This window comes from Silurus meridionalis, chromosome 18 (assembly GCF_014805685.1).
Source record: "Silurus meridionalis isolate SWU-2019-XX chromosome 18, ASM1480568v1, whole genome shotgun sequence".
Classification (NCBI taxonomy): domain Eukaryota; kingdom Metazoa; phylum Chordata; class Actinopteri; order Siluriformes; family Siluridae; genus Silurus; species Silurus meridionalis.
The window spans coordinates 5,854,839-5,882,195 of NC_060901.1; the positions used below are offsets into that span (position 1 = coordinate 5,854,839).

At 39.6% G+C, this 27,357-nt stretch overlaps 2 protein-coding genes across 4 annotated transcripts; one reads left to right on the forward strand and one right to left on the reverse strand.

The window, feature by feature from the left end:
- Nucleotides 1-128: 128 nt before the first annotated feature.
- On the reverse strand, nt 129-9,746 carry kics2 (KICSTOR subunit 2). The gene is made up of 4 exons (XM_046872459.1): nt 9,672-9,746; nt 8,730-8,997; nt 6,680-6,968; nt 129-1,876 (listed from the first exon to the last, which is right to left on the reverse strand). Exons 1-4 carry the CDS (start codon nt 9,732-9,734, stop codon nt 1,057-1,059), a joined length of 1,440 nt encoding a protein of 479 aa, XP_046728415.1. The 5' UTR covers nt 9,735-9,746; the 3' UTR covers nt 129-1,056.
- A 192-nt stretch (nt 9,747-9,938) lies between these two features.
- Nucleotides 9,939-26,593, forward strand: ipo8 (importin 8). 3 transcript variants are annotated; one of them, XM_046874091.1, is made up of 25 exons: nt 9,945-10,184; nt 11,161-11,242; nt 12,130-12,286; nt 12,690-12,848; nt 13,813-13,969; nt 14,585-14,674; nt 14,781-14,875; nt 14,966-15,050; nt 15,346-15,480; nt 15,871-15,970; nt 16,092-16,168; nt 16,274-16,390; nt 16,479-16,568; nt 17,241-17,406; nt 17,531-17,691; nt 18,452-18,577; nt 18,673-18,748; nt 19,032-19,157; nt 19,345-19,442; nt 19,944-20,039; nt 20,197-20,417; nt 20,592-20,797; nt 21,699-21,923; nt 23,830-23,959; nt 25,938-26,593. In XM_046874091.1, coding segments are annotated over exons 1-25 (3,060 nt in total). In that variant the 5' UTR covers nt 9,945-10,100; the 3' UTR covers nt 25,939-26,593. The 3 variants fall into 3 exon arrangements, with proteins under 3 accessions (XP_046730049.1, XP_046730047.1, XP_046730048.1); XM_046874092.1 differs by having other exon boundaries at nt 9,946-10,184; nt 18,673-18,739; XM_046874093.1 differs by lacking the exons at nt 23,830-23,959; nt 25,938-26,593 and having other exon boundaries at nt 9,939-10,184; nt 20,592-20,866; nt 21,699-21,823.
- The last annotated feature ends 764 nt before the right edge of the window (nt 26,594-27,357 follow it).

Consider the following 27,357-nt stretch of genomic DNA (forward strand, 5'->3'; position numbering starts at 1 on the left):
CCATAAAAAGTCTCAAATGTTTATCGACTTTATACTAGCAGATGGATTGTGTGAGGCTGGAAATATCTTTGACACAGTATAGGTTTTAAAAGTTCCTTTAGACGAAAGAAACGCAAAGAACGACATCGTAGTTTAACATTCCAGTTTATTCACAGATCAGTCAGAAATCAGAGAAAGGACAAAAACCAGGAAAAAATGTCCAGGAGTTTCATTTTGCATTCCTGTTAAATGTTTACATTATTAAATTCACATGAAAATGAGTTAAAGGCACCAGGAAATCAGGAATAACCGTTACAAAAACAAAAAACACAAACACGTTAAAACAAAGCCGAACAATTCGGATTAAGGTGCAGTCAGTAATTTGGTAGAAACAAGCTAAAGCTGGGCCCGTTGTCATTTTCATATTCGCACCACAGTTGTGCTTTCAACAGCATTCTGAACTGAGCAGTAGAAACACTTCTTTGTGCTGATTGGTTCAATGTTTTTGGTCCAAACAGCATTTCTCTTCTAAGCAGATATTTTCATTTTTTCAAACATGTGAACAGTTAACTTGTTCTAATGCAAACAGTAAAGACATCACGCCTGCAGTACATAAACTCCCACGTTGAATCTGTTTAATCACACATGTTGCAAATTGAATAACTAATATCTGAACTTTTATTTTTGGCAAATAATTACAGTAAAAAAAATTATAAAATCAAATGATCAGATATTAAAAGATTATCGCGTAATAAAACTAAGGAAAGTTGTATTTTTTTTTTTTCATAGCAGCAAGAGTGAAATACATTATACTAAAAAGGAAATGTTTTTTTACAAAAAAAAAAAGAAGAAGAAAAAAAAAAAAATCTGTGGTCCGATTTTTCACAGTAACCCAAAAAAAAAAAAGTTGGCTGGACCTCTTGGTGTTTCTCCAGCAATAAAATTAATGGTTATATATTAAAAGTTTCAGCAGCTCTAAGACTCAAATAGAAGCATTTTAATGAGATGGACGAGAAGCTCCATTTCTAACACTAATGTTAATGAATGCTGGATGAGAAGTAGGTCACATGACCATGTTCAGCCTTTGGAGCCTGGCTTGAGAGTGCTGAAGGGTTTGGAGTTCCTCAGTGAGCTTGAAATCTCTTGCAGAAAACCCACAATGTGAGAGTCCTTCTCTGCCTTCTTGCCGTCGAAGATGACAACGAGCGTGAAGTGGGGCTCTGGTCTGGTCATAAAGTACGTACTCTGGACCTTGTCGTCGTAGAAGTATGTAACCTTGTCGAGTGTGTTAAGCTCGACCGCGCGGTCGCTCATGATCATAATGACGTTGGGCCAGTGGTTTATCGGCCGCTCGCCTCCCGGGACAGACACCACGGCAGGGAACTGGTCCACACCTTTGGGAGCTTCTCTGTACGAGTGTGGATGGTGGTAGCCGTGGCCCTGGAAGCTCTCCATGCCTCGGTTATCAAACACCAGTGAAACGTTGGTGGCGTCGTGCTTCCGGACGAAGGCCGAGATCTTCCCGAAGTAATCGGGCGAAGTACGAGCGGTCAGCGCCTTCATCTCCGAGGGCGGGGCTTGCCGACTCAGCGCTTCGTGGAAATAAAAGCTGAACTTGGCCAGAAGAGCCCCCTGAAGGCGCTGCAGCCACGAGTACAAGTGCGGCGGCTGCACGGCCTTCTGGGATTGTCCGCCGAACAGGTGCTTGCGAGTCTCACGTTGGCGCTCGAACACGTGAGCCCACGCCTGCAGTTTGGCATGAGCGCCGTGCAGGTTGAGCAGCGGGGGCAGGAAGTGCCACTCCGAGATCTGAGCCTGGCAACGAAGCAGCTGAGCCAACACATCCACCTCCACCTGGAAGCCACTCTCCAGACGACTCAGGATGGGATGATGGAATCTGCAGCACAGAACAAATAAAATGGCCGTCACAGATTGCGCAAAATGGACGGATACAAAATGGATAAAAAACAGTGCCGATGTTGAGGACAGAATAACTGAAGGAACAAACGAAATAGCAGGAAAATCTACTCTGCACCATGTGAGATCCCTGAAACTGTGTGCGTGTTCGAAACATTACGCCAGCACGTTTCTCCAGGCTCATTAGTGTTGGAGACTGGAGTCATGGAAATGGCACGGCCGCTTTTAGCTCATTACATCACCTCTGTATTCGGAGTCAGCATGCGAATTCTTCACCCCTGACTGAACATTAATTACACGTCTTAGCAGGCAGCAAGAAAGTGCAAAAGAATGAAAGAAAGACGTGAGAGACAGAGGGAAAGTGTGAGAAACTAAAATAAAAGGAAGCGAGGGTGAAGAAAAGGAGACAGGAAAAAAAAAGGCCTTTGGGGACATGCTTATGGAGCACAATACACTCCTCTGCACATGTTACATAACTGGTGGATGGTGGTCAGAGGATTGGACCAAGCGTTTGGGAAGATACTGGAGAAGAAGCGCGAGTCGACTGGCTGTTTCCTGCAGCTCGTTCGTGTCAACTGTTTAACCGCCTGTGCAGAAAGGAAGAAGACTTCATTCCATTTAGTAAAGAGAAAGGATGGGCTTTTTGAACTGCATACAACAGCAGCATACAGCAGACGTCTGTCAATATGAAGGACAATTTTCATATCGGTCATTGGGACGTTTCTTTATTTAGATCGGTACGATGGTCCACTCGCTTCGTCCTTCAAGGTCGTGACCATCTAACCAGGCTTTAATCGCATTCTACCCCGGACGCATGTCAAACAGCTGATGAGCGCAGGGTCTGTCCAAGAGCACTCTCTGTCTGATTAATAGAACAGATAACATTGGAGAGAGCCAGTCTCTCTCTCCCCTTCTCTCTCCCTCACAACTGCTCCTTGCTCCTCTTCATCTCTCAATCGCACTTTCTTCTGCGTCTCACTCCCTCTAGTGATTAATCACAACCTGGCATTGTTCCTCTCCATCCCTCACTCTCTCTCTTTCAATCGCTCTGTGTCTTTCTCTCCATCTCTAGTGATTACTCACAACCTGCCATTATTTTTATCAATCACTCGTCCTTCTCGCTTCTCCTTACCAGCTCTGCTTCTCCTTAACAGAGTTCACCTTCAGCAGAGATCCCGGTGTCATTCGTCACACACACACACACGCACACACCGCTGCAATGCTACGCTCCTTCCCCATGAATAATCCTGTTAGGCTGATGGGAAATTGGTGCTTGATTAGTCTCTGGATTTAATTTTAGATTTTGCAAATAATTAGAACCAATTAGGCAAATTAAGGCTTATAGATCAAATACAGCAAATATAACGTATATGTACAGTTACATACTTATACAGCGATCAGGCATAACTTTATGACCACCTGCCTAATTTTGTGTTGGTCCCCTCGTGCTGTCAAAACAGTCGTGACCCGTAAAGCATGAACAGCATTAACTTCATCGGCAATGTGAGCTACAGAAGCTCGTCTGCTGGAAAGGACCACACAGACCAGGCTTCGCTCCCCATGTGCAACAATGAGCCTCGGCCTCCCGGGACCCTGTTGCCGGTTCACCACTGTTCCTTCCATGGACCACTTTTGATAGATACTGAACACTGCAGATCAGAATCATCCCACAAGAGCTGCAGTTTTGGAGATGCTCTGACCCAGTCATCTAGACGTTACCACTATTTGGCCCTCGTCAAATTTTCAGTCTTAATAATGTAAAAACATTCATGAGACAAGTTAGTTCTAGTTAGTATCTCAAGACTCACAAGAAAGAATGATGGACACTGAGCTGAAAGCAAAATGCCCTTGAAATAAACCCCTGATATTATTTAAGCGACCACTTTTACTTCAAATGCAAGAACTTTACTATGCTAGCTCTATTACCACTGTTACAATTTAAGTGTTATACGAAATGAATAATAGAAAAATAAATTATATTTTACAGGAGATCTATTTTTAGAATGAGATTCCTTATTATATAATGTTTTTTTTTGCTGCAAAAGTGCATAACATTAGACTGGTCTTTTTTTTTCCCTCATTATTTCATTTTAATTTGTAAAAGTGTCAATTAAAAGCAACTAGTTTGAGATGTATATGTCCTTGTCCTTTTTGAACTACACTAGAAACTGTACCAGTCTGGTGGTCCTAAAGTAGCAGAGAGAGGCAGAGGATTTTGGAGTAACTCTGTAATTCAGAAAAAAAAAAAAAGAAAAAAAATCCCCCACCAATCTCTAGAGAACGATTGAATAATCGGAACGATGTTTTGCCATTTTACTGTGCTGTAAATTAGCCCGATTATTAGGCAGGTGACTCCGTGGGTACATTCTGCAATTGCATGAGAGAACATAACTCTCCCATACCAGCAGGTGGCAGTAGTTTATTCAGCATCCAAACAGAAAAACCGGAATAGCTAGAACTGAATATAAAAAGCAAGCAGACGCCTACCGCGATCATTACTAACGGATTTGTGTAGCTTTTTAAAATCATGTCCTCTAAGTTGCAAAAATGACAAGTGTCTGTGCTCCCTCTTTACTCAGTCATTGAAAAAAACAAAATACTGTCTCAAATCAGGTCTGAGATCAAGTCTAACATCGTTTCCTTAGTTACCAACACAACTTAAGTTCCTACGTGAAATTTACTACAAACCAGTGTATTAATCAGTCTACTGCACTTAAATACTTTTTTCACTTATCTGTAATTTCATTTGGGGAGACTTAATTTAACTTCACTACATTTTAAAGTCGAATATCTCACTTTTTGCTCAAATACATCAGTCGTTCCTTTTTATTCATGAGCAGATAAAAACTTAAGTCAATAAGCGACCAATCAGGGTCGAGCGCACGCTCTTATGAATTTGTTCTGATTGGCGCTTGGTGGTTTCTTCTGATCACCAACATACAATTCAGCGTCAATTCAACAGCAAGCAGGACATTTTGAGAGGAATAAATGATGGAAGTAACTCCTGACTCGAACTCGCCACAACACCCGTGGCCATTTGCACGATTTCTTTTCTTTTCAATCCGTTTCTGTATGTATGTATTATATTATTTAAAATAAAAAAAAAATAAAAAACAGAACACACTTGTCGTTCTAGCTCTTGTCTTTGTGACTTAGCAGACATGATTGAAAAAAGCAACACAAATTCTTTTTGTAATGATCGCCGAAAGCACACTACTGCCACCTGCTGGTATGAAAGATGTTTCCTCATGCAAGCATAGAACGTACACACACGGTTTGTCAGATGCGCCTGACAATAATAATAAAATCAGCCTAATTTGCAGCACAAATCAACCGATGCCGATTGATAAAAAAAATTAATCCAAAATCCGCCCGATTTGGAAGAGGAGGAGAGTGAGGACTGGAACAAGAATAAATGGTGGAAACTGAAGGAGGAAGACTGTAGAGTGAGGCTCAGGGAAGAGGTCAGACAGGAGCTCGGTGGTGGTGAGGAGATGCTGGATGATTAGGCAATTACTGCAGAAGTGATAAGGGAGACAGCTAGAAAGGCACTTTGTGTGACATCTGGAAATAGCAATGAAGACAAAGAGATGTGGTGGTGGAATGAGGAAGTGCAGGAGATCATGAGGAGAAATAGGTTGGCAAAACAGAACTGCGATCGACAGAGAAATGAGAAAATGAGGAGAAGTTGGACACTAAGGAAGGAGAAATGGCTTTATAGCGATTGGCCCGACAGAGGGACCGAGCTGGGGAGGATGTGCTGCAAGTTAAAGCAATAAAGGATGCAGACAGAAGTGTGTTGACTAGTGAGGACAGTGTGTTGAGAAGATGGAGGGAGTATTTTGAGCAGCTGATGAATGAGAAAATTGAGAGAGAGAGAAGGTTGGATGGTGTGGAGATGTGAAGCAGGAATTGAATAGGATTAGTAAGGAGGAAGAGAGAGCAGCGATTAAGAGGATGAAGAGTGGAAAGTCGGTTGGACCAGATGACATACTGGTAAAAGTGCAGAGAGGTTTAGGAGAGATGCAGTGGAGTTTTTTCTTTCCTTTTTTTCTTAGCATTATTTTCTTTTTCTTAGGTTTAGTTGAGTTTTTAAACAGATTTTTCAACAAGATTCTGGAATGTGAGAAGATGACTGAGGAATGGAGGAGGGGGGCTCCAACTAACGATTACCTTGCTTAATCAGTTTTTTATACAAAAAAAAACGTTTTAATTGGATATTTTCCTTATTATAAGTATACAAAACCCTAATTCGGGGTATTTATGTATTAAAGTGTACTTAAAAAAATGAAAAAGCCACATATTGAGTTTAACCATCTTGAATTTAGACATTTTAAGGCAAGTTGACAACCATGTTTAAAAATAATCAATATCAAATATAATACATTGTTTTAACAATTTTTGTATAAAAACAGACTTTTGTATACAATTTATTTAATTTTGTATAATAATGTAATATGCATAAATTAAATATACAACATTGAACAAATTCACTCATGCTGGATTTGATTCTTGACTACGTTTAAATGTTTTTCAAAGAGAAATCCCCCATGTCCTTCTCAACCAGCAGCCACAAGCTTTAAAATGTCTAAAGTCAAGATGTTTATCACTCGATATGTGGCATTTGCATTTTTTTAAGTACATTTTCATACAGAAATACCCTGAATTAGGGTTTTAAATAATTACAATTTAATTAAAAAGATAATAATCCGATTAATCGATTATCAAAATAATCGTTAGTTGCAGCACTAATCACGTGACTGCACCTTTCTTCTCTACTCACCTGGAGCTGTATTTGTGCAGGATGCTCTCCAGCGTGCTCACCAGCTCCTCGGAGTTGACCGTTTTCTGGCTCGCGAGGCAGTGCATCTTTTCGTACAAGTCAGCTAGCTCCATCCTGGCCTGCGTGAAGTAGCAGAGCTGCTCAGATAAATGTGAAAGCAGCTCCTCCAGGTACGGTGTGGAGGCAGTTGTGGCCGGGCGTCCCATGGAGACCACTTTCTTAAGCTCGTTCTGCAGGGACGTGTAAATGGTCCTTATAGAATCCTTCCTGCTGAAGAACGACTGGCCACCTGAAAAACACAACCACAAGATAGGTTGGGTTATCGTTAGTGTTAATGGAGTTCTTACCAAGCTGAGTTGCACCATCTGCAGGAGGAATTGAGCCGTTCGGCAAAATAGCACTCTGGCACCATCTGCTGTATATATAAAAACTACAAACTTTAGGCTCTTTGAAGAAAACAGTAGTAAACGCAGTGAGATGAAATCTATAACAAATAATGGAGGGAAATTGATAACCTGTTCTAATAATCAACTGATTACAGCGTTCCTCAAGGTTCTGCAGTTGGTCCACTCCTTTATAGATACCCCCAGGGGTCAAATACACATCACGACCACAGTAATGTCTCACTGTAAGACTTTATAAAATAACAAATTTATCAAATAAAATTAGGTTTTAAGCTGTAGGCTTCCAAGGGCTTGTCTATATTTTACTAAAATCAACAGTAAGCTTGAAAAATCAAAACCAATCTTTGGGAGGTTTGCATGAGCAACATTTCCTCAATCTGTGCCTCATCACATGCCAATGGAGATGCAGGCTACTAGCTCTGGATATATTTTTATTACAAGCATCTATAGAATGTGCTAGTATCCAAATTATTGTCTAATAAATAATGTATTTTAATACTTTATTTACTTTGTTCAAAAGCTTTTAGCTTTTTGAGTACGGCTTCCCCCATGTGTTTCCCTCAAAAACATCACAAAAGCATGGCTAGACTTTACCTAGAGAGAAATCATGTTCAAGCTGATCGTTACTGGATTATGTAGCCATGATATTTTTTGCTAATTTGCTTTTATGAATCCTTTAACCAGAAGGTTGTTAGTTTAGATCTCAGAATCACTCAGTACACTGAATGAGGTGGGTTCGTTATAACCAACTGCACAGATTTCTCAACTTTGATAAACACATAAACCTCGTGAGCAACTGTATACTAAACGCTGATCCTGGATAAAATCCCTGTGAAGTTTTTAGTGGATTTGTACTTCGGAGTAAAAAGGGTTGGTGAGTAGCTGATTAGTTGGTGTGTATTAGAGCAGGAAAATACTGATTTGTTCAGTACTTCAGGCCCAGAGTGAAGAATCTGTGAATTTAAACATCTTAAACCTCAGATATTTAGTGATGCCCATTAAACTATTAGGCAGGACCACATCCTCATCATCCTAAACCTAATCATCCCCATCCTCAGCCCAATCCCAATAACCCAAAATCATGCTAATTCTTATCATCCCGATTCCCATCATGCCAAACTCCACAATCCCAACCATCTCAATTACCATACACCCTTCATCCCATTTTACCCCCAAACATTCCAATCTCCAAGTTTATCCCATCTCAATTCCTATCCCCGTGATCCCGATACACATCCCATCACCCTGATCCTCATTATTCAAAACTTCATCACAATCCTTATCCCAGTCATCCCAATCCCCATGCCAATCATCACAATCCTTATCCCAGTCATCACAATCCTTATCCCAGTCATCCCAATCCCCATGCCAATCATCCCAATCCTTATCCCAGTCATCCCAATCCCCATGCCAATCATCACAATCCTTATCCCAGTCATCACAATCCTTATCCCAGTCATCCCAATCCCTATGCCAATCATCACAATCCTTATCCAGTCATCCCAATCCCCATGCCAATCATTACAATCCTTATCCCAGTCATGCCAATCCTCATCCCCAGCATCTAAATTCTCATCCCCATCACCATCAACCCAATCCTCATCCCAATCTTCACGCCAACTCCCATTTCCACCCAGTGTTGTTACCTAGTTTTTGCCCGAGGAAGGTCATGTTGTGGTAGGCCTTCTCCGCGGCTGCCAGGTGCGCCAGAGCAGCAAGCAGGGAGCTCCAGATGGCCGCAGCGCTCCTGCTGCCCTGCTCCTTCTCCTTCTCCACGTAGTCTTTAGCTCGGTCAAACCAGAACATCCCGAGCTGCGTGAAGAAGCTCTCTAGCACGGCTCTTTCTCTGGGGACCGGCCGTAGCTCGTCTTCACGCACAGCCTCGCCCATGACGGCAGAGTATTCCGGATCAAACTGCAACCCGAATTGGACCAACGGACAACAGCTGATTTAGCAACCTAGCTAACCAGCTAACTAACCTAACCGAACAATGTAGACTACAGTCTCAGAAGAAACACAAAAATAAATCACAAATAAAAACTTTACATACATGCTAATTGATAAAGTTGCTTTTTCTAAAAACTATCATTTCGAGCAGTGTCAAGAAAACACGCGTATACATATGTAGGCGAAAACACTCCAGAACACCGCCATGACAGTTTTCAGCAACAACAATACGGCAAGTCGGAAGGGACAAAAAGACTCGGAACGAGAGTAAAAATTTACTGCGCATGCGCACATAAGAATCAAGCATTCAATAATAAAACATTTTTTAATAATATAAATAATATATATTTGTTAATAATATAAAAAAAAATCCTTTAAAAAATATTGGTCTTTGGCCCCTTATACATAATAATAATGTCATGGACATTAATAGGTAATTGTAAAAATGTTAATTATTTAAAAAAAAAAAAATTATTCCTTAAATCTGAATTATAGTTTTGAGATGTTTCTCTGCAAATTATACTTATATATTATACTTACATATGGTAAAGATAGACAAAAAAAAAACAAACAGCTTTACATTTCAAAATACCAAAAAATATACATTTGCTTAATTTATGAAGTTTTTACACAATGCATACTTTTCTCCAAACGACATCTTTCTCAAGCACAGCCAGGGCCAAAACCCCTCCACCGACCACCATCTTCAGGTTCAACAAGGCCTGCTGGTGTATACTCTCCGTTATGTTTCCATGGCACCCACTTAACTGCCGTAAACCGCTTCTTGAATGACGTTGTTTTGCGACAATGTCTTATTGCATACCGGCAAAAGAGGCAGGCCTGACCCATGAAACTTGGCTTGGATACCAAACAGCGTGTTAGTCCCTACATTTGTGCACTACATAGCACAGTATATCGTGACCGTTCCGCTCGATGGAGTGCACTTTGGAGTCTGGTGTAGTCTGATTATTCAGATGCGGCTTGTGTACACTTAGCAAAGCTAGCTAAATTAGCTAGCCGTCAAGAGAGAAGAAAAAAAAAGTTGCGGTTATTGTGCACTTCTGGTTCAAATGGATCCCAATCGGATTATTCAGGCTTTAAAGGGGACTATAGACCCGAATCTTAGAATAGCGGCTGAAAATGAGCTCAATCAGGTGTGTGGTTTTTGTTCATCACTTTTTGATTTGTGCCGATTCTTGTTCTAGCGAATAAAAACCCATTCCATAATAATATTCATGTTTTGAAGCTGATAGTGGAATAAAGGAATGAGGATGACAGTGATGTCCTGCATCAGTGCTTCCTGTTATTGTATCTAACGGTTTGTTTAATTTTCCTGTACATCATTCAGCTTTAGCATTACTGTAACACGATGAATGAGATAAAATAACATGGCAGATGAGAGTCAGATTTCCTGGAGAAACTGTTTTCTGATTGTGGCCTGTGTGATCTGGTGTGTTGGACATTCAGCTTGTTGTTGTGTGTGTGTGTGTGTGTGTGTGTGTGTGGGGAGGTGGTGAAGGCCTTGGATACCGTTGACTTGTTACAAAGCATCCTTACAGGAACCCGGATGTAGACCAAGTGAGCAACACAAAACTCCCTGAGACGACAGGAGGGAGCCTCAAAGAAAACATGTCCTCTTCTAGAGTGACACTGGGATCTTAAATCTTTATGATGTGCATCTATAGTGTTTATTTTTTGTGCATTAATATTTCTCTCTGTCCTGTGTCACAAATCAGTATATTTAGAGCGACTGATATGTGTATTTACAATCAGTGAATTTAAAACATCAGCGAGAAGCAACGCTCTTAACCTCTAAAAAGACGATTTGCCAGAAGTAATAAATGTATCGGAAGAATAGATGGTCAGGGTTTGAGGTGGTTTCCGTGCCTGAGGCTCATGAACAGGCCGAAGCCTGGACCATGAGCAAATATATGTATTTATAATAATAAAAATATATAATCTTGCTATTTTTTGTAACTTATGCAGTTGTGGTTAGATGCCAACTGCATTTGATAGGCTCTGTACATGTACGTTGCACAATCTAATCGAAATCACATGATGTATATATTTTTTAAACCATGAGTGCAGTAAAATGAGTTCAATATATTTGTGCTTTATTTATTTTCCCAGTCTTACAAGATCATCAACTTTGCTCCGACTCTGCTGCAAATCATTGTGTCCGAGCAGGTGGAATTTCCTGTACGGCAGGCAGGTCAGGACTCACACACACACAAACACACACAAAAATACACACACAAACTCTCACTGCTGGCGTGGGAATTTTGGCTCATTTCAGTAAGCATTATAATGACTTTTCTTTCTCCTTCTTCTTCTTCTTCTTCTTCTTCTTCTTCTTTCCAAAGTCAACCAATTTCTATATAGGACTATATTAAACACAGACACGTGTGCATTTCTTTGTGTCATCCATAAAACAACTATTTGGCCATGCATGTTCCCATTAGACCGTAATGGATTTGCATGTATATGTTCACTATATAGGGTCCTAGAACACTAATAAAGGTACAATGTGAAAACAATACATGGTGTTACATCAATATAATTTTACATCATATGGTTTTTTTTTAGTAGGCACATTTGTCTGGTTGAAAGATTGCAAAATAATTTTATAAGGAGAATAACGGCATACACAGCGAATATTTATGCAGATTATATTTCATTTTTGTTTTAGTTTTTTTTAGAAACTAGGGCCATGCTTTTTCAATCCTAACTTAATAAAAGTAAATCAAAAAGTAGGTAATTAAGCATAAAGGTAATGTAATGGCACTGAAGTGAGATAATAATAATAATATAATTTTATTAAAACGAAAATATATAGGAAATATATGCAAAATTGTTAACTGGGAAAATTTTAAGCAACATTTTATACTAAATAATGAGAAATAATTATTAAGAAAAATACACATTGATAGTAATATTGTAGTAATATATGTTAAAATATGAACTATAAAAAAAATCAATAAATGAACACTAAACAGATGCAAATTATTTTTTATTTGAATGATTATTTGATCATGATGATGATTTATTATTATTATTTATAATTGGAAAAGCTACATTCAAACTCTTTGTCCATCACAGCTGCCATCTACCTGAAGAACATGGTGAGTCAGTACTGGCAGGACCGTGAGCCGTCTGTAGGCGAGGTTATGTTCCCTTTCAACATCCACGAGAACGACCGCAGCCAGATCCGAGAGAACATGGTGGAGGCCATCATCCGGTGTCCGGAGTCCGTACGGTTAGTTACTCACTCATCCACACACACACACTGTCTGTACTGTGTTTATTACACTGTTTTATTTCTTATTGTTACATTAGTCCTTTGTTCTATGTTGTGTGATGTCGCTCTATGTTCCGTTTTATAGCTCTATGTTCTGTTTTGTCGCTCTATGTTCTGTTTTGTAGCTCTATGTTCTGTTTTGTAGCTCTATGTTGTGTGATGTCGCTCTATGTTCTGTTTTGTGGCTCTATGTTCTGTTTTGTAGCTCTATGTTGTGTGATGTAGCTCTATGTTGTTTACTGGAGCACCAGGGTTCTGGAGGAACGTTGTCTGGTTTCACTGTGTACTGCGTCAGCTATATATATGGTTGAAATGACAATAAAAGCTTATTGTCTTGACTTGATATATTTTTGATGGGCAGGGCCCAGCTCACAGTCTGCTTGCGCACCATCATAAAGCACGATTTCCCCGGCCGCTGGACTGGCATCGTCGACAAGATCAGCCTTTTCCTGCAGTCTCAGAACAGCGGGAGCTGGTACGGGAGTCTTCTTGCGCTCTACCAACTCGTCAAAAGCTACGAGTGAGTGTTTAACGTAGTTTACTTGCTTTACAGGGAGCCGAATTTCATGTCGATCAGTCAAACTTAGACACCGGAAGGAGTCTAAGCTCCATATAAAATCTAGCAGATATTCTGTATATAAGTCGAGCTTTACAGCTCAGTGTTTAGTGGGTGTAGTAGTGTATCTTGGTTAGCGGTGTAACGGTACACAAAATTCATGGTTCGGTTTAATTTGGGTACGGTTAAGGGGATAAAGTGCAAAACATAAAATTGTTTTTTTTTTTTATTTTATTAATGTTTATTATTAACATTTGTGAACAACAACATTTTTAAAACCTATTTTATATAAAATGCCTGCTTGGCATTTAAATAAAAAAAATAATATATAAAAGTAAAATAGAAACCAAATTAATGGAATACACTTTTTATTATATTGATAAAATTGGATAATTGATTAAATTGGCCCAAACGAAATTGATTAAACACAATTAAATAATAGGAATTTTTTTTTTGTTAGAGCCCATTTGGGTGATACAGAAGTGTGCATAGAAATGTGTGTGTGTGTGTGTGTGTGTGTGTGTGTGTGTGTGTGTGTGTGTGTGTGTGTGTTTTACATTTAATATAAAAAAATTAACAACATTTTCTACTGTTCTACTTATTTCAGCAAACGTTAACAAATGTCTACATTTAAGAAACGCACAAGAAATCGATTTATTTATTCATTCAATTTATTTTGTAAAATGAACTCATTCCTTCCATCCTTCATTCATTCATTCACTCTCTTAATATGCGAAATTATCAGGATTTTCTCTTCTAAGAACGAAAAAGGATCCATATTGCTAGACTGTCGTAAAATCATTGGCGATGGCAGGAAGTGGCAGCGATTTCGCACACGGGCAGAACAAAAGTCCGAAAGTCCTGTACTGAACCGGCTCAGTACGAATAGGTGCACAATTACACCCCTAATCTTGGTTGTGGTTGGCAGATTTCGGAAGGCAGAGGAGAGGGTCCCCCTGCTGGCTGCCATGCAGCTCTTCCTGCCCAGGATCCAACAGCTCATTGCTCAGCTGATGCCCGACGCCACGGTTTTCTCCGTCCTTATCCAGAAACAGATCCTCAAGATATTCCATGCACTCGTGCAGGTTAGCATGGAGTATATTATCTTGGCTTTATAACACAACGTAGATGGATTCCTCAGTCTGATAGGTCAGTGTTTTATTTAGGTTTCAGCTAAGACGGTAGTCCCGATTTTAAGGCTTTTATCAATGCACTCGTACTCATCCATATAATTTAAATCCACAGATTAAACTGCTTAACGAGATGGTGAGGTTTTCTGTAAGGATGTGTGTATTTAGCATGTTTAGAATGAGTCTCCAGTTACAGTAAAGCTGTACCTTTGGATGGAGCAGGATTTAGGACTTTGACATAACAAGGAGAACGACATATACAGGGTATGATACAGAAACAGTAATTTGTTTTTACAGAGCTTTCTACATCATTAAATGTAAGTTTAAATGGATAGAAACAATAAATTGGACGTTCTTTACTGAATAAAAAATAGGACACAATGTAATTGTAACTTAGTAGTGAAAACGGTAACTTCTCTTTTTGTCATCGATTATTTAGAGCAGGAGCAAGAGTTTTAATACTTACACAATTCATTATTTTTTAGTATATATCAGTCACTGTGTGTGTGTGTGTGTGTGTGTGTGTGTGTGTGTGTGTGTGTGTGTGTGTGTGTGTGTGTGTGTGTGTAGTATTCCCTGCCTTTACAGCTACTCAGTAACACAGTCATGACCCAGTGGATGGAGATCCTGAGAGCGGTTGTGGATCGAGACGTCCCTCCTGTAGGTTTTGTGCATGTATTATGAGATTAAAGGCAAATTTTTGTTGCTCTGTGAGTTGGCATTCGTTCTGCATTCGTCTCACAGCAGGTCTGCCTCTGATTCGCAGGAGACTCTGGAGGTGGACGAAGACGATCGGCCCGAGTTAGTGTGGTGGAAGTGTAAGAAATGGGCTCTTCATATTATCACCAGGATGTTCGAGAGGTGAACGAACAACACAAATATATCGTATTGTTATCAAGTCTTTGATATACAGTCCACAGTGATGTACGTCCTTGTTCATTCTGTTCATAGGTACGGGAGCCCGGGCAACGTGACCAAGGAGTATTACGAGTTTGCAGATTTTTTCTTAAAGACGTACGCTGTTGGGATACAACAGGTAGAAAATGTTCGCTAGCTTTTAGACGTAACGGTCAATAAGAGGCAGAATGGGCGTGGCTTTAGGATATATTATAATTTGAATTATTATGATGAATATTAAATATTAACAAAATTTTATTAATTATGATAATGTGGGGGGTTTTTTTTTTGAAAGATGAACAATAATTAGATTTTTATTTAGAGGTTTTTTTTGTACACAAATAAAAATTTATTCAAGTTTCACTAACAGTTTTTTCAAATGCAGACACTATGTTATGAGGAGTGTGTAATACAGGTGTGTTGTTGGGTACCAGGTTTTGTTAAAGGTGATTGACCAGCACAGGCAGAAGCAGTTTGTGAGTCCACGTGTGCTCCAGCAAGCTCTGAACTACCTGACACGGAGCATCTCTCACGCCATCACATGGAAACAGATGAAGCCACACATACTGGTGAGGATTAGAGACAGTATAACACCTAACCACAAGATTCACATTTGCTTTTTGAACATTCACATTCCACAGTTAGTTCCCATTTGCTGTTATAATAACCTCCACTCTTCTGGGAAGATGTTCCACTAGATTTTAGCGTGTACTTATGCAGATGTCTGTTCATTTAGCCACAAGGGTGTTCACAAGGGACAGAAAAATAAGGATTTTTATATCTCCATATTGTTACATCACACAGTATTAAGAATCAAGCATATGTAAACTTTAGAATTTTTATGATGTCTCATTTTTGGAGATTCTATCAGGTGTGTGTAAACTGGCCTCAGTTGATTCCTGTATATAACTTGTATCAATGTATATTATATTATAGTCTTGATAAAAAAATTTCCACAGACAATAACTCAGGCGGTGGTGTTCCCTCTGATGTGCTATAAAGACGAAGATGAGAAGCTGTGGCAGGAAGACCCATACGAGTACATCCGCATGAAATTCAGTTAGTCCTTTAGTTCCTTTGAGATTTTTTTTCCTTCTTCTGCCATCTCAGTCTGTTGGTTGTTGTCTCATTTATGTCTCTGTCCATCTCTCCGTCTTTACTCCCTCTGTCGCTGTTGTAGATATGTACGATGACCACGTTTTTCCAGCCACTGCGGCTCAGACTCTGCTGTGCAAAGCTTCCAGAAAGAGGAAGGAGGTGGATACTCGTTTAAGATTTCGTTTCTATGCCGGTTTATATATTACCTGTGTGCGTCAATATTTTTGGTGTTCGTAATATAAATTGGGCTCAATGCTGGATCAGGTCCTTCCCAAGATGATGGAGTTCTGCCATCAGATTTTGATGAACCCCAGCGCCGACCCACGCAGGACAGATGGGGCGCTGCACGTCATCGGGGCTCTGTCTGATCCGTTGTTAAAGGTTTGTAAAATTTGAAAACTCTATAGGAGTATATTTACTCGTTTATATGCATGACATCTCTTTTTTCATTCCTCCTTTGTTTTTGTAGAAGCAGATCTACAGAGATCAGATGGAGCTCGTGTTACAGAACTATGTGTTTCCTTTACTTAACTCCAACCTCAGCTACCTGCGTGCCAGGGTGAGGAAAAACACGCCCGGGATGGATGGATAATTAGATTGATGTATTTGAATGGATTGATTATTGGGTTGATTGATAATCGTGTTAATAATTTAAGTAGTATATGGATGGATGGAAGGATGGACAGATGGCTAGACAGACACATAAATAGATAGATGAATTGATTATGAATTGCTCAATAAAGGAAGGATAATTAAATGAATGCATAGGTTTGATGGATTGATAAGTGGATAAATGGGTAAACAAATGAATGGATGGAATAGATATTGAACAATTGAATAGATAGATGGACAGATAAACAGAGATAATTGGGTGGATAATTGGATATGTGGATCGACTGATAAGAGGATAAAAAGATAATATTAATGGATGAATAATTGGATTAAAGGGATGGATGGACAAGTGGTGGGTAATTTGATGAATGGATGAATCATTGGATTAAAAGTATGAATATTTGGATAATTGGACGGGTGGACAGATGGATCAATAGATAATTGGATTAAAGTAAAATAGAGATGGGTGAACGGAGGGATTTAGGATAAAAGTGTGGTTTGATAATTAGAGGAATTAGAATGATTAGTTTTCAAAATCATGCATATAAATTAGTTGTACGCATGCAGTCAGTGTATGTGTGCGTTTATTTGCTGTGCGTCTGCTTTATCCCCCATTTAGTCCTGTTGGGTTCTGCACTGCTTCAGCTCATTAAAGTTCCACAACGAGTTGGTCCTGAGGAACGCAGTGGAACTCGTCAAACAAGACCTCATCAATGACCAGGAGATGCCCGTCAAAGTCGAGGCGGCTATCGCGCTGCAGACTCTGGTCAGCAACCAGGAGCAAGGTCAGTCACACACACATACACACACACACACACACACACACACACACACACACACAGCTATTTATAGCTGTTGTAACTGATGCAGTTGTTAAACTAACTGGCTTTTAAAATGTTGTCTGTGTAGCTAAGATCTACTTAAGGCCCTTCATCAGGCCTGTGATGCAGGAGCTGCTGCACGTCATTAAAGAGACTGAGAACGACGACTTGACGAGCGTGATCCAGAAAATGATCTGCGAATACAATCAGGAGGTCGCAGTGATCGCTGTAGATATGACCCAAAACCTGGTATGCTTCCTGTTATAATACTGTATAAATGAAATGAAAGGCTACTGCTTATGTGGTAAATCAGCAGCATTGTTTCACCACAGATCATTTAGTTTATTGAAATTTTAAAAAGTAATATAAAGTGAATTAGTTGCTTGGCTAGAAGTCAGTTTCTATTTTCTTTATTCATGTAAGTCATTTCATAAGATTATAGCGTTTGTTATAATATGTCCTTATTGTTGTTTTATTATTTGTGCCTCAGTCAGCTGCCTAGTATTTCCAGTGCCCAGGGAAGTTCCCACAAAGTTCCCAAAAATCCCACAATGTTCACAGGGTTCCCTTACTGGAAATGACACTATATCATATGTAATGTCATATGGAAATGTATATATCATACTGGAAATGATGCTATAAAAATATATGTTTTAAAAAGTTAACCTGAGCACAATCCTGTTAATATTTATAATTAATATTCATGCCAATGGCGAGGTTCTGCAAGGCAAGTGCATAGACATGCAAGTCGAAATTGAGATATCAATGCCAATGTGCCCTCAATCTTGTGTATTATGGATTCACAAGCTTAGGGAGCTGATTGAGACACACAAAGTTTTACTTTAAGGATTAAAATGACTAACGTTTTCCAGCAATAATCAAATAAACACTGAGAACCCCTCACTGTTCCCCCTATTTACCCCTCAGAACCCCCTATTTACCCCTCAAGTACAAGTGTCTACTTTTCTCTACAGATCAGCAGAGTAAACCCTGTTTCTCCTCTGTGCAGGCGGAGATCTTCAGTAAGGTTCTGCAGAGTGAGGAGTACGAGGAGAGTGAAGATAAGACTGTGATGGCACTGGGGATCCTCAGCACCATAGATACAATCCTCACTGTCATGGAGGACCACAAAGAGGTCGAGACTCATGCACACATCTAGATATGTCATTACTAATCCTACACATGGAAAATATCAGCATGATACTTGATTGTCCATGTTTTTCATCACAGATCACTCAGCAGCTGGAGGGGATTTGCCTGCAGGTGATCGGCCTTGTGCTCCAGAAGCCCATCATAGGTATGGCAGGTGTGTGTGTGGAGTCATTTTCATTGTGCAGGAACTAAAAGATCAGTTATTTAAAGTATTATTATAGTAATACAGGTATCATAATATGCTTGGCCACAAGATGGGACCCTTGCTTTCTTTTTTATATTCTTGTGGTGGCATGCATATTAAATAGATGGACAGCTTGATATGAATAAATTATATAAATAAACATATTTAGTAAAAGTTTTAATATAGAATTTTAATAGAAAGTGAATAAAGTCTTTCTATATCATTACTACAATTTTGTGTTTGTGTGTCTCAGAGTTCTATGAAGAGATTTTGTCGCTGGCGTTTGGTCTCACCTGCCAGACCATCTCTCCCCAGATGTGGCAGCTGCTGGGCGTCCTTTACGACGTCTTCCAGCACGACTGCTTTGACTATTTCACGGGTCTGTTCTGTTATAAACAAAGAAACTGATCCTTTCTCAAGTGTTGGTCTTCAATATATGAGCTTAATGATATTACATACATAACATACATATATAATGTGTGTGTATAAGTACGGTACATGTTGCGGCTGCCGATGATAATAATGATGATGATGATAACGGGGATTTATTTGTTCTCTCCCCACAGATATGATGCCTCTCCTACACAATTATGTAACTGTAGACACAGACACGCTTCTGTCCAATCCCAAACACATGGAGGTCATTTACACCATGTGCAAAAAGGTGAGCAGAGTGTCTGCAGTAACTACATCATTTAAATCTTAACATTGTAGAAAAAAGAGTGAGCCAAAAAAAACAACAACAACAGGTATAATCACAGTGGAACTTTTCAGACGCAACCCGGAAAAACTATTGGTATGGATTTTTGCCAATAGTTCTAGCAATCCACTATTGGTGGCGATTAATTCGATGATACCGTCGAACCTCCATGCAGAATCAGTGCAAGCTTAATTTATCGATGCATAGAAAAAAATTGTGATGGAAAAAGTGATTTTATTTTATGAAACAAACTGCAAATCACGGAACTCTATTAAATTGGAAAAAAAAAGGTCTAATTTCTTGCTTTGCGGCTCTGCACCAAATGACCAACAGTTTAGGAAGATAAATGCTGTTGATGTATTTTATTGTATGCAGGCAGCAAAAGATTTTTAAAATGTAGAAAACTTGCTTCTTTATATCCTAAAGTTTTTTTAAGTTGGTTTGGCATGAACGTGTTGTGTGCAGGTCCTAACGAGCGATGCAGGGGAAGATGCAGAATGCCACGCCGCTAAGCTGCTGGAGGTCATCATCTTACAGTGCCGGGGTCGGGGCATTGACCAGGTCAGCAGGATTGCAACAACTAACTACAAACAATGCAACCAATAATAATAATTAGAAGTACCCAGTATCTAGTAATAGACTTTCCAATAGAATCATATTCTAAAATAAGATTTATTCATCACCTATAAGCTTTTTCACACGTCTTCTTGCTCCTCAGTGCATCCCGCTGTTTGTGGAAGCGGTGTTGGAGCGGCTGACGCGTGGGGTAAAGTCTACAGAGCTGCGCACCATGTGTCTTCAGGTGGCCATTGCTGCTTTGTACTACAGTCCTTCACTGTTGATACACACACTGGAGAACATGCGCTTCGCCCACAGCCCTGAGCCAATCACAGCACAGTTTATCAACCAGTGGATGAACGACACAGAGTTTTTCCTTGGGTACCCAATATCCCACTATTGCACTATATATTTTCTGACCTGTTCTTCAGCTTTCCAATTATATATGTAAACATAATTCTGGGGAAATCCACCATCGTATGAGTTCACTGTCAAAAAGAAAAGGATATACGGTGTATATGTGTATATACTGTATAACGATGTCATACTGTGCAGGCTGCACGATCGAAAGATGTGCATCATCGGCCTGAGTCTGCTGATGGATTTGTCCAGCCGGCCGGCGGTGTTAGAAGGCGTGGCCAGCCAGATCATCCCCTCTATCCTGCTCCTGTTCCTGGGCATCAAGCACATCTACACCTCGCGAGTGCTGAACAAACCCGAGCAGTTCTCCAGAACACAAGGCACTGAGGAGGACGAGAACGGTGAGACTCTCTATTTAAGGAACGTACCCATGTCTGGGGCTGCACATCACCTTAAAGGCCTTGTTCTTTGTGAGTAATTATTTCCGCTCCTACACATTACACATCTTATTCCGCTCATGCAGCACGTTAAAGCTGATGAGGGTTGTCACATGGTTTGGTCTCGGAGGGTGGAGCTGTGTGCAGTTTAGTGCATTCGGGCCTTATCTGAACATTAGCCTGCTGTAAGTTTGATTTATGTTGGCTGATGTGTGTTAGATCTGTCCAATCCATTTTCAGAGTTAGTGTTACATTATAATTAATATTTTATTATTTCTATATGTAAAGGCAAAAGAAATTTACTTTTTTTTCCCGCTTCCATGTCCTGCTTTTAGCCGTCCATCATAATTCTATTTAAATAAGCATTTTCTCTAATTCTTCTTTGAATTTGTTGTTTGTAGAAAATAATTTTAAATCAATGAACCAAGACCAATCACTTTGGTCACTAAACTCCCTGAACTTCAATCACATGCTTGCCACTGTGCAGAGAGCCAATCAGATTGCATCCTTCAGGATTCTGTAGCTTATATCCAGAAAAGGGCATAGAATTCAGTGAGAGATGTAAAATTCAGTTCAGTAGTTCAGTGCTCTCCTGCTACACCAATCGTACTTACTTTTACGACATCTGTAGACAACTAGCAGTGGCTGGATGTTTGTTTTAGTACATCTGGAATAAAATATCAGTTCTTATTTTGAAAACCAAAAAACACTGTATTTTCATGAGTAAGAGTTTAACTAGCATAGTATTATTATGATTATTATTATCTTCTTCTTCCCATTAGGGGTCGCCACAGCGGATCATCCTGTCCTCTACATCTGCCTCTTGCAAACCAAATGCTTATGATTATTATTATTATTATTACAGAGGAGATTCCAAGTGATGAGGATGAAGCAGGGGAGAAGATCTCCAGCATGCAGCCATCCAGTGCTCCCAGTGCCAATGATGATGAGGACGATGATGATGATGATGACGACGAAGACTACTGGGATGAGGATGGATTTGAGGGCACAGCGCTGGAGGAGTACAGCACACCGCTGGACTACGACAACGGAGAGGACGAATATCAGTTCTTTTCCGCCGCCCTGCTTCGTACGTAACAGTCCGTTATACCATTATATTAGACTCGGTTATCAGTATGTGCAAGATTAAGTGATCTTTATCCTTCACTTACTAGTAGGTTACATGACTATAGTTAAGAGCAGAGTTAAAGGCCTTGCTCAAAGGCCCATCACTTTAAACTCACGACTCTTTAAACAGAAGTCCGATGTCGTTACCACTGAGCTACCTCTTCCGATACCCCTGTAGACATCTATGCACTCAATGTCCACTTTAGTAGGAACGTGGCAGCAGCAGCATTTAAAATGGATACTGAATAAAATAAAAATAATTTCATAAATAAATAAATACAGTGGAACCCGCTTATCTCGACCTCGGTTATCTCGACAACCCTATTAAGTCGACGTTTTTGAAGTGGAACCGCCAAATTCTCGCTTTGTCTTAGCATTATTTATCGGTTATGTCGACTTTTCTTATGTCGCCGAACCCTGATATCTCGAGCACAAGGGGGAAAAATTTGCCATTTAACGTCGGTTATCTCGGTGCAGCCGCAGAAGAACTCGCGGAAGTGGTGGGAAAAATCAAGCCTTACAGCTGCTACAGGTGTTGTATTGTATACTGGTGAATCTCTGCTGTTAGTTAGTGCACATATGCCTTTTGTTGTTAAATGTTATGCAATGAACGGGAGGCGAAAGCCGCGCTTGGCGGCGCGGAACGTGTGATGACCATCCAAAAGCATATAATGAACACCGGCAGGATCGGGGGGAATCCGCGATGCGCTTTGGGAAGAAAAGAGCAGCCGCTGAGAGAGTGCCGTGGAAGGCACGCACGGGATACGCATGCGATAACAACGACCGCCGTGAACCAACATATACCAACAATAACGGACAGTGAGAGTGTGGAAGTTTAAATAGGAGCTGGTGATGATGATAAACGAGCACCACATGTGTGCGATTGAAGCCGGGAGCTTCAGAGAAAGCGGCCGAGAAAGCACCTGCCACGCTGAAGGGGGCCGAAGGGGGCGTGGCAGGTGGAGTCCTGACAGATAAACATGTACTGTATGTATTTTTATAGCATGCCTTCATCAAACAAATCGCTGCAACGCTGTTGTGTAAAAAACCCCTTCAAAAACACGTGCATGCACATTCTCATTTATTAACGCACATCATGTTCATAAAGAAATTTCAAGCACGTTAATATATTGCCGCCATTTTGATTTTCGTTTATCTCGATCATCGGTTACCTCGATGCTTTTTGGCGACCCCCTAGGACATCGACATAACCGGGTTCCACTGTAAATAAAAAACTGCGTGTAAAATAGTACTGAAATTGATTTCAAAAATGTAAAATAATAAAACAGTATCGAATCATGTGATACATGCATGATGCACTATGCAATATAAATATATACATTTTATTAATAAATATTGAGAAAAATAAGACATGCAGTAACACTCTGAATAAATAAAAACAGTTTCAGGAATTCCCCTGATTTACCAAGTTTTATGTTAAAATAATTTAAATTAAAAGGATTTTTTGGGGTGGTATCCGTTTATCGTGGTCTGTTTTGAAACTTAACCACCGAGATAAACGGGGGATTACTTTACATCCAAAATGAATAAAAAACACAATTCAAATGAACAGCACATAGTGCCAGTGATTTACCTCTAGAGGCCACTCTCGTACTGTATAACGCAACCCGGAAAAACTATGGCTATCGATTTTTTCCACTAAAGCCAGCAATCAACTATCGGTAAAAAGAGATTTAGAGATTTTTGTTTATAAAAAAAACAGTTTAATCTTTGTAGATGTGTGTATTCACATGATTGATGCAGACAGCAGTCCTAGAAATACTACAATAACATTCGCACCACCCTGTTTCCTTCATATTAAACTAGTCCATTCTAAAAAAGAGTTTTGTGTTTATGTGGCATTGCAGGCGTTCAGAGCTCAGACGCAGGCTGGTATCAGATGCTAACGCAATCTCTGAGTGACGAACAGAAGAAGCAGCTGCAGGAGATCTACAGTCTGTCCCAGCAGAGGAGGAACGCAGCAGGAAAAGGCCTGTGGTGAGCACCTCCTGTCTTAAAAACTATCTCTCTACAGGAACACTGCAAACACGCAAATGTGGCAAAATCTATATACTGTGTATATATATATATATATATATATATATATATATATATATATATATATATATATATATATATATATATATATATATAAAATTATTAGGGCTGTCAATCGATTAAAATATTTAATCCCAATTAATCGCATGATTGTCATAAGTTAACTCGTGATTAATCGCAATTTAATCACATTTTAATTTGTTCTAAATGTACCTTTAATTTAATGAAGTTTTTATTACTCTAATCAACTGCTAATTATTTTTAAACCATACTTAACATAGAGCATGAAGTCAAAACATTCTTGTAAATGTTTTAAAGTAATTATGTTGTTTTAAAATACGTAAATCATTAGGGCACCAAACGGAACTTTTGCCGTGTTTCCACACGGACGTTTTTTATTGCCGGATGTGTACATCATGGTGGATTTTGGTGGGTTTTTTAAAAACATGAGTAAAAATAAGGACGTCACGAGTAACCTTGTTTTGCGTCTTTTATATTTACAAATTTTTTGATTAATATTTTTATAAAAATGGTCAAACAGAATTGCACGCTGCATTAATTGCACGTTAATAGGTCCCCTGGTGGTCTAGTGGTTAAGATGCAGCACTCTCACCCGCTGCGACCCGGGTTTGATCCCCGGTCAGGGAACCAACCCCAGCCACTCTCAGTGCCAGTCCCAAGCCCAGATAAATGGGGAGGGTTGCGTTAGGAAGGGCATCCAGCGTAAAACATGTGCCAAATCAAACGTGCGGAGGATCCGCTGTGGCGACCCCCAACGGGAGAAGCCGAAAGAAAGTTTATTAATTGCACGTTAATAAAATAAAAATTGATAAAATGAATTTACGTTTTTTTAACACGTTTATTTTGATAGCCCTAAAAAATTATATTTGGATTAGAATTTTGTAAATCCAGGGTTACAAAATTACGAATACGAACGGAATTCCGTGACGGTTCATGACGTGTAAATGGATTTTCAAAGCAGGCGTCATTCCTTTAAGGTGGGGGTCTAATGCTATTTCATGCAGTAGTGCACAATATTTTGTGCATTATTGGTGCTGTTAAAGAGTTGGATACTGATGCTAAACGTGGCCAAAGCTCCAAAAACCATCTGGACATATGACGGATTATTTTTGTGCCAAATACACTCCTTTCAGGTTCGTAATGACGTCATGAAGGGCCATACGTGAAAAATACTTTCCAAAACGTATACGTTTTTCTTTAGCTCGATGTATTTTTCTTATTAAATCTGATAAAACTAAAGACTTTCCAGAGATGTAATGGATACCATGCTAATCCATAGGTACTCAAGATTAACATGAAATTGGCCCAAACTGTGTGTGTTATTTCCCCTTGCAAATACAACTTGCAAATTGCTTCATGTTTAAAGGGTTTTATTGACAATATTGTAATTTTTATTAAGTTAGTTTCAGGTTTCAAGGAACTTCATTCACCTATTAATTACAATTAGCATTATTAATGTTTTTGAATGACCTATTTCCTAGAAGTTTAAACTACGTTCAGAAAAAGCACGCAATATTCTCTCTGCCCAAGATTGTTGCTAGGCAACTGGGAAATATGAACATTGAACATAAACGTATTTGTTTCCTTCTTTCACTGTTTGAGAGACTAAAGTCGGTGAAACACTGTTGCTAGGTAACTGGGAAACTATAGACGTCAATCAATGACCTGCTAACGACGAAGTTAATTAGCGTATATGTCATCGGAAATTGGAGGTAAGTGCCGGGAATGACGGCGTTCCCCCTCGGCAAAAAAATGACTCAATAAAGAATTTTCACTGAAATTCTGGTCTGTGAAGATTCTTGTGTGTGTATCCACATGACACTGTTACATAAACGTTCCTGTTCGATATTGTTTTCCGGGATCACACGTTTTATTTTTGTTTCTTTCTCTCTTGCAGAGATCGGATCCGCGTAGGAGGCACCAGAGCGCTTGGACGATTGTGAGTTTTGGATCTGCAACGGTTTTAACTCTACAACTAGCGTCCTAACTTAACAAGGACACGATCAGCGCAACACAACGAGCCGGAGCTTCAAGAGTCCTTTCAGCCAGGACTTCAAAGTGGTTCTACAGATTCAGAACCCCTGAAGGACCACTGGGGCACTTGGATGAGAGAGAGAGAGAGAGAGAGAGAGAGACCTTGTCCTAATATACCCTGATTCACTAGTGTGAAAGTGAATGAGTGTGTGTCTGTGTGTGTGCGAGAGTGTGATAGTTGGAGAAGTAAGTGTGGGTGACAATCGTGTGTATGAGCACCTAAACTCTATCTGTATTATTTCCTGGACTTTGTCACTTCCCCTCCGTCAGCTCTGCATCACACTCTGAGCATCTACTCTGAGAGTGTTCCACGAGGTGTTTTGCTACAAGACAGATACACACACACACACACACACACACAAACGTGTGACATCAGTGTTTTTCCAAGTTTGTTCATCTGAAGACTGTGCTTTATATTTGTTACATGTTTGTACGTCCGACTTTATTTCTTTCTTTCATTTCTTTTGTATTAGTAAGTTTTGAGAATTAACTTAAGTCATAAAATGGATTCTGACACCACTCCGCCTCTGTATCATTATTGAATTCGATTTTCAATCGTTTTCTTATCAAGGCACACCGTGAACCAGGTTGCATAGCAACAGAAATCTCTGTGCACTCCTTTATTTTGTTGGCTGTTATTATCTCATCAGTCACACCGACGATACACAGAGTCTGGATTTCAGTATTGCAATAGATTTATTTTTGTATTCAATGTTGCCACCAGTGAACAAAATAGATCACAGTGTGCTTTGAGTACATTTATATTAACTTCACATACTACACTAGTTCATTTTATGTTCCTTAAATGTTCCCTTTTACCAATTTTCCCTTTTTCCTGCTAAAGAAAATCAGAATTAAAGGGAAAGTTTTGCTAAAAAAAAAAAAATGTCAAAGTTAATTTGAAATTGCTTCATTGTCTATATTTTAACAGTAAATCATCAGTATTTGGCAATTGCTTGCCAAGTGGTGTTCCCAAATTGACAGAAAATAAGGATTAATAACATAAAGGTCACGGTGGTGGTGTGTGTGGGCTTTACCTGTTTGACCATCAGCGTAAGAATCTAGATGTTTTCCTTCGAATCACGAAGCGAACCTGGGGAGTTGGAGCCAGCAATCAGATCAGTATGAATTGTATTTATGGTTTTATAAATAAAAAGGTTTCGAGGCTAGTTTTGTAACAAGTCAACAGCTGGCAGCACAAAGCTGCACGCACAGTCACAGGGAGCACCGGCCTTAATAAGTCAGGGTGCCAAAATACATCGTCCTGTGTACATCTGGAGCTG

Bases quoted from the DNA above. Each gene is read 5' to 3' on its own strand.
- kics2 (XM_046872459.1), bottom strand. From the start codon at position 9,734: ATGGTGGTCGGTGGAGGGGTTTTGGCCCTGGCTGTGCTTGAGAAAGAT. The intron at 6,969-8,729 runs GTAACAACACTG...TGTGTTTTTCAG, and splicing joins CTTCCTCGGGCAAAAACTAG to GTGGCCAGTCGTTCTTCAGC. The intron at 1,877-6,679 runs GTGAGTAGAGAA...TCTGTGCTGCAG, and splicing joins CTGCACAAATACAGCTCCAG to ATTCCATCATCCCATCCTGA.
- ipo8 (XM_046874091.1), top strand. From the start codon at position 10,101: ATGGATCCCAATCGGATTATTCAGGCTTTAAAGGGGACTATAGACCCG. The intron at 14,675-14,780 runs GTAGGTTTTGTG...TCTGATTCGCAG, and splicing joins TGGATCGAGACGTCCCTCCT to GAGACTCTGGAGGTGGACGA. The intron at 19,443-19,943 runs GTGAGCAGAGTG...TGTTGTGTGCAG, and splicing joins TTTACACCATGTGCAAAAAG to GTCCTAACGAGCGATGCAGG.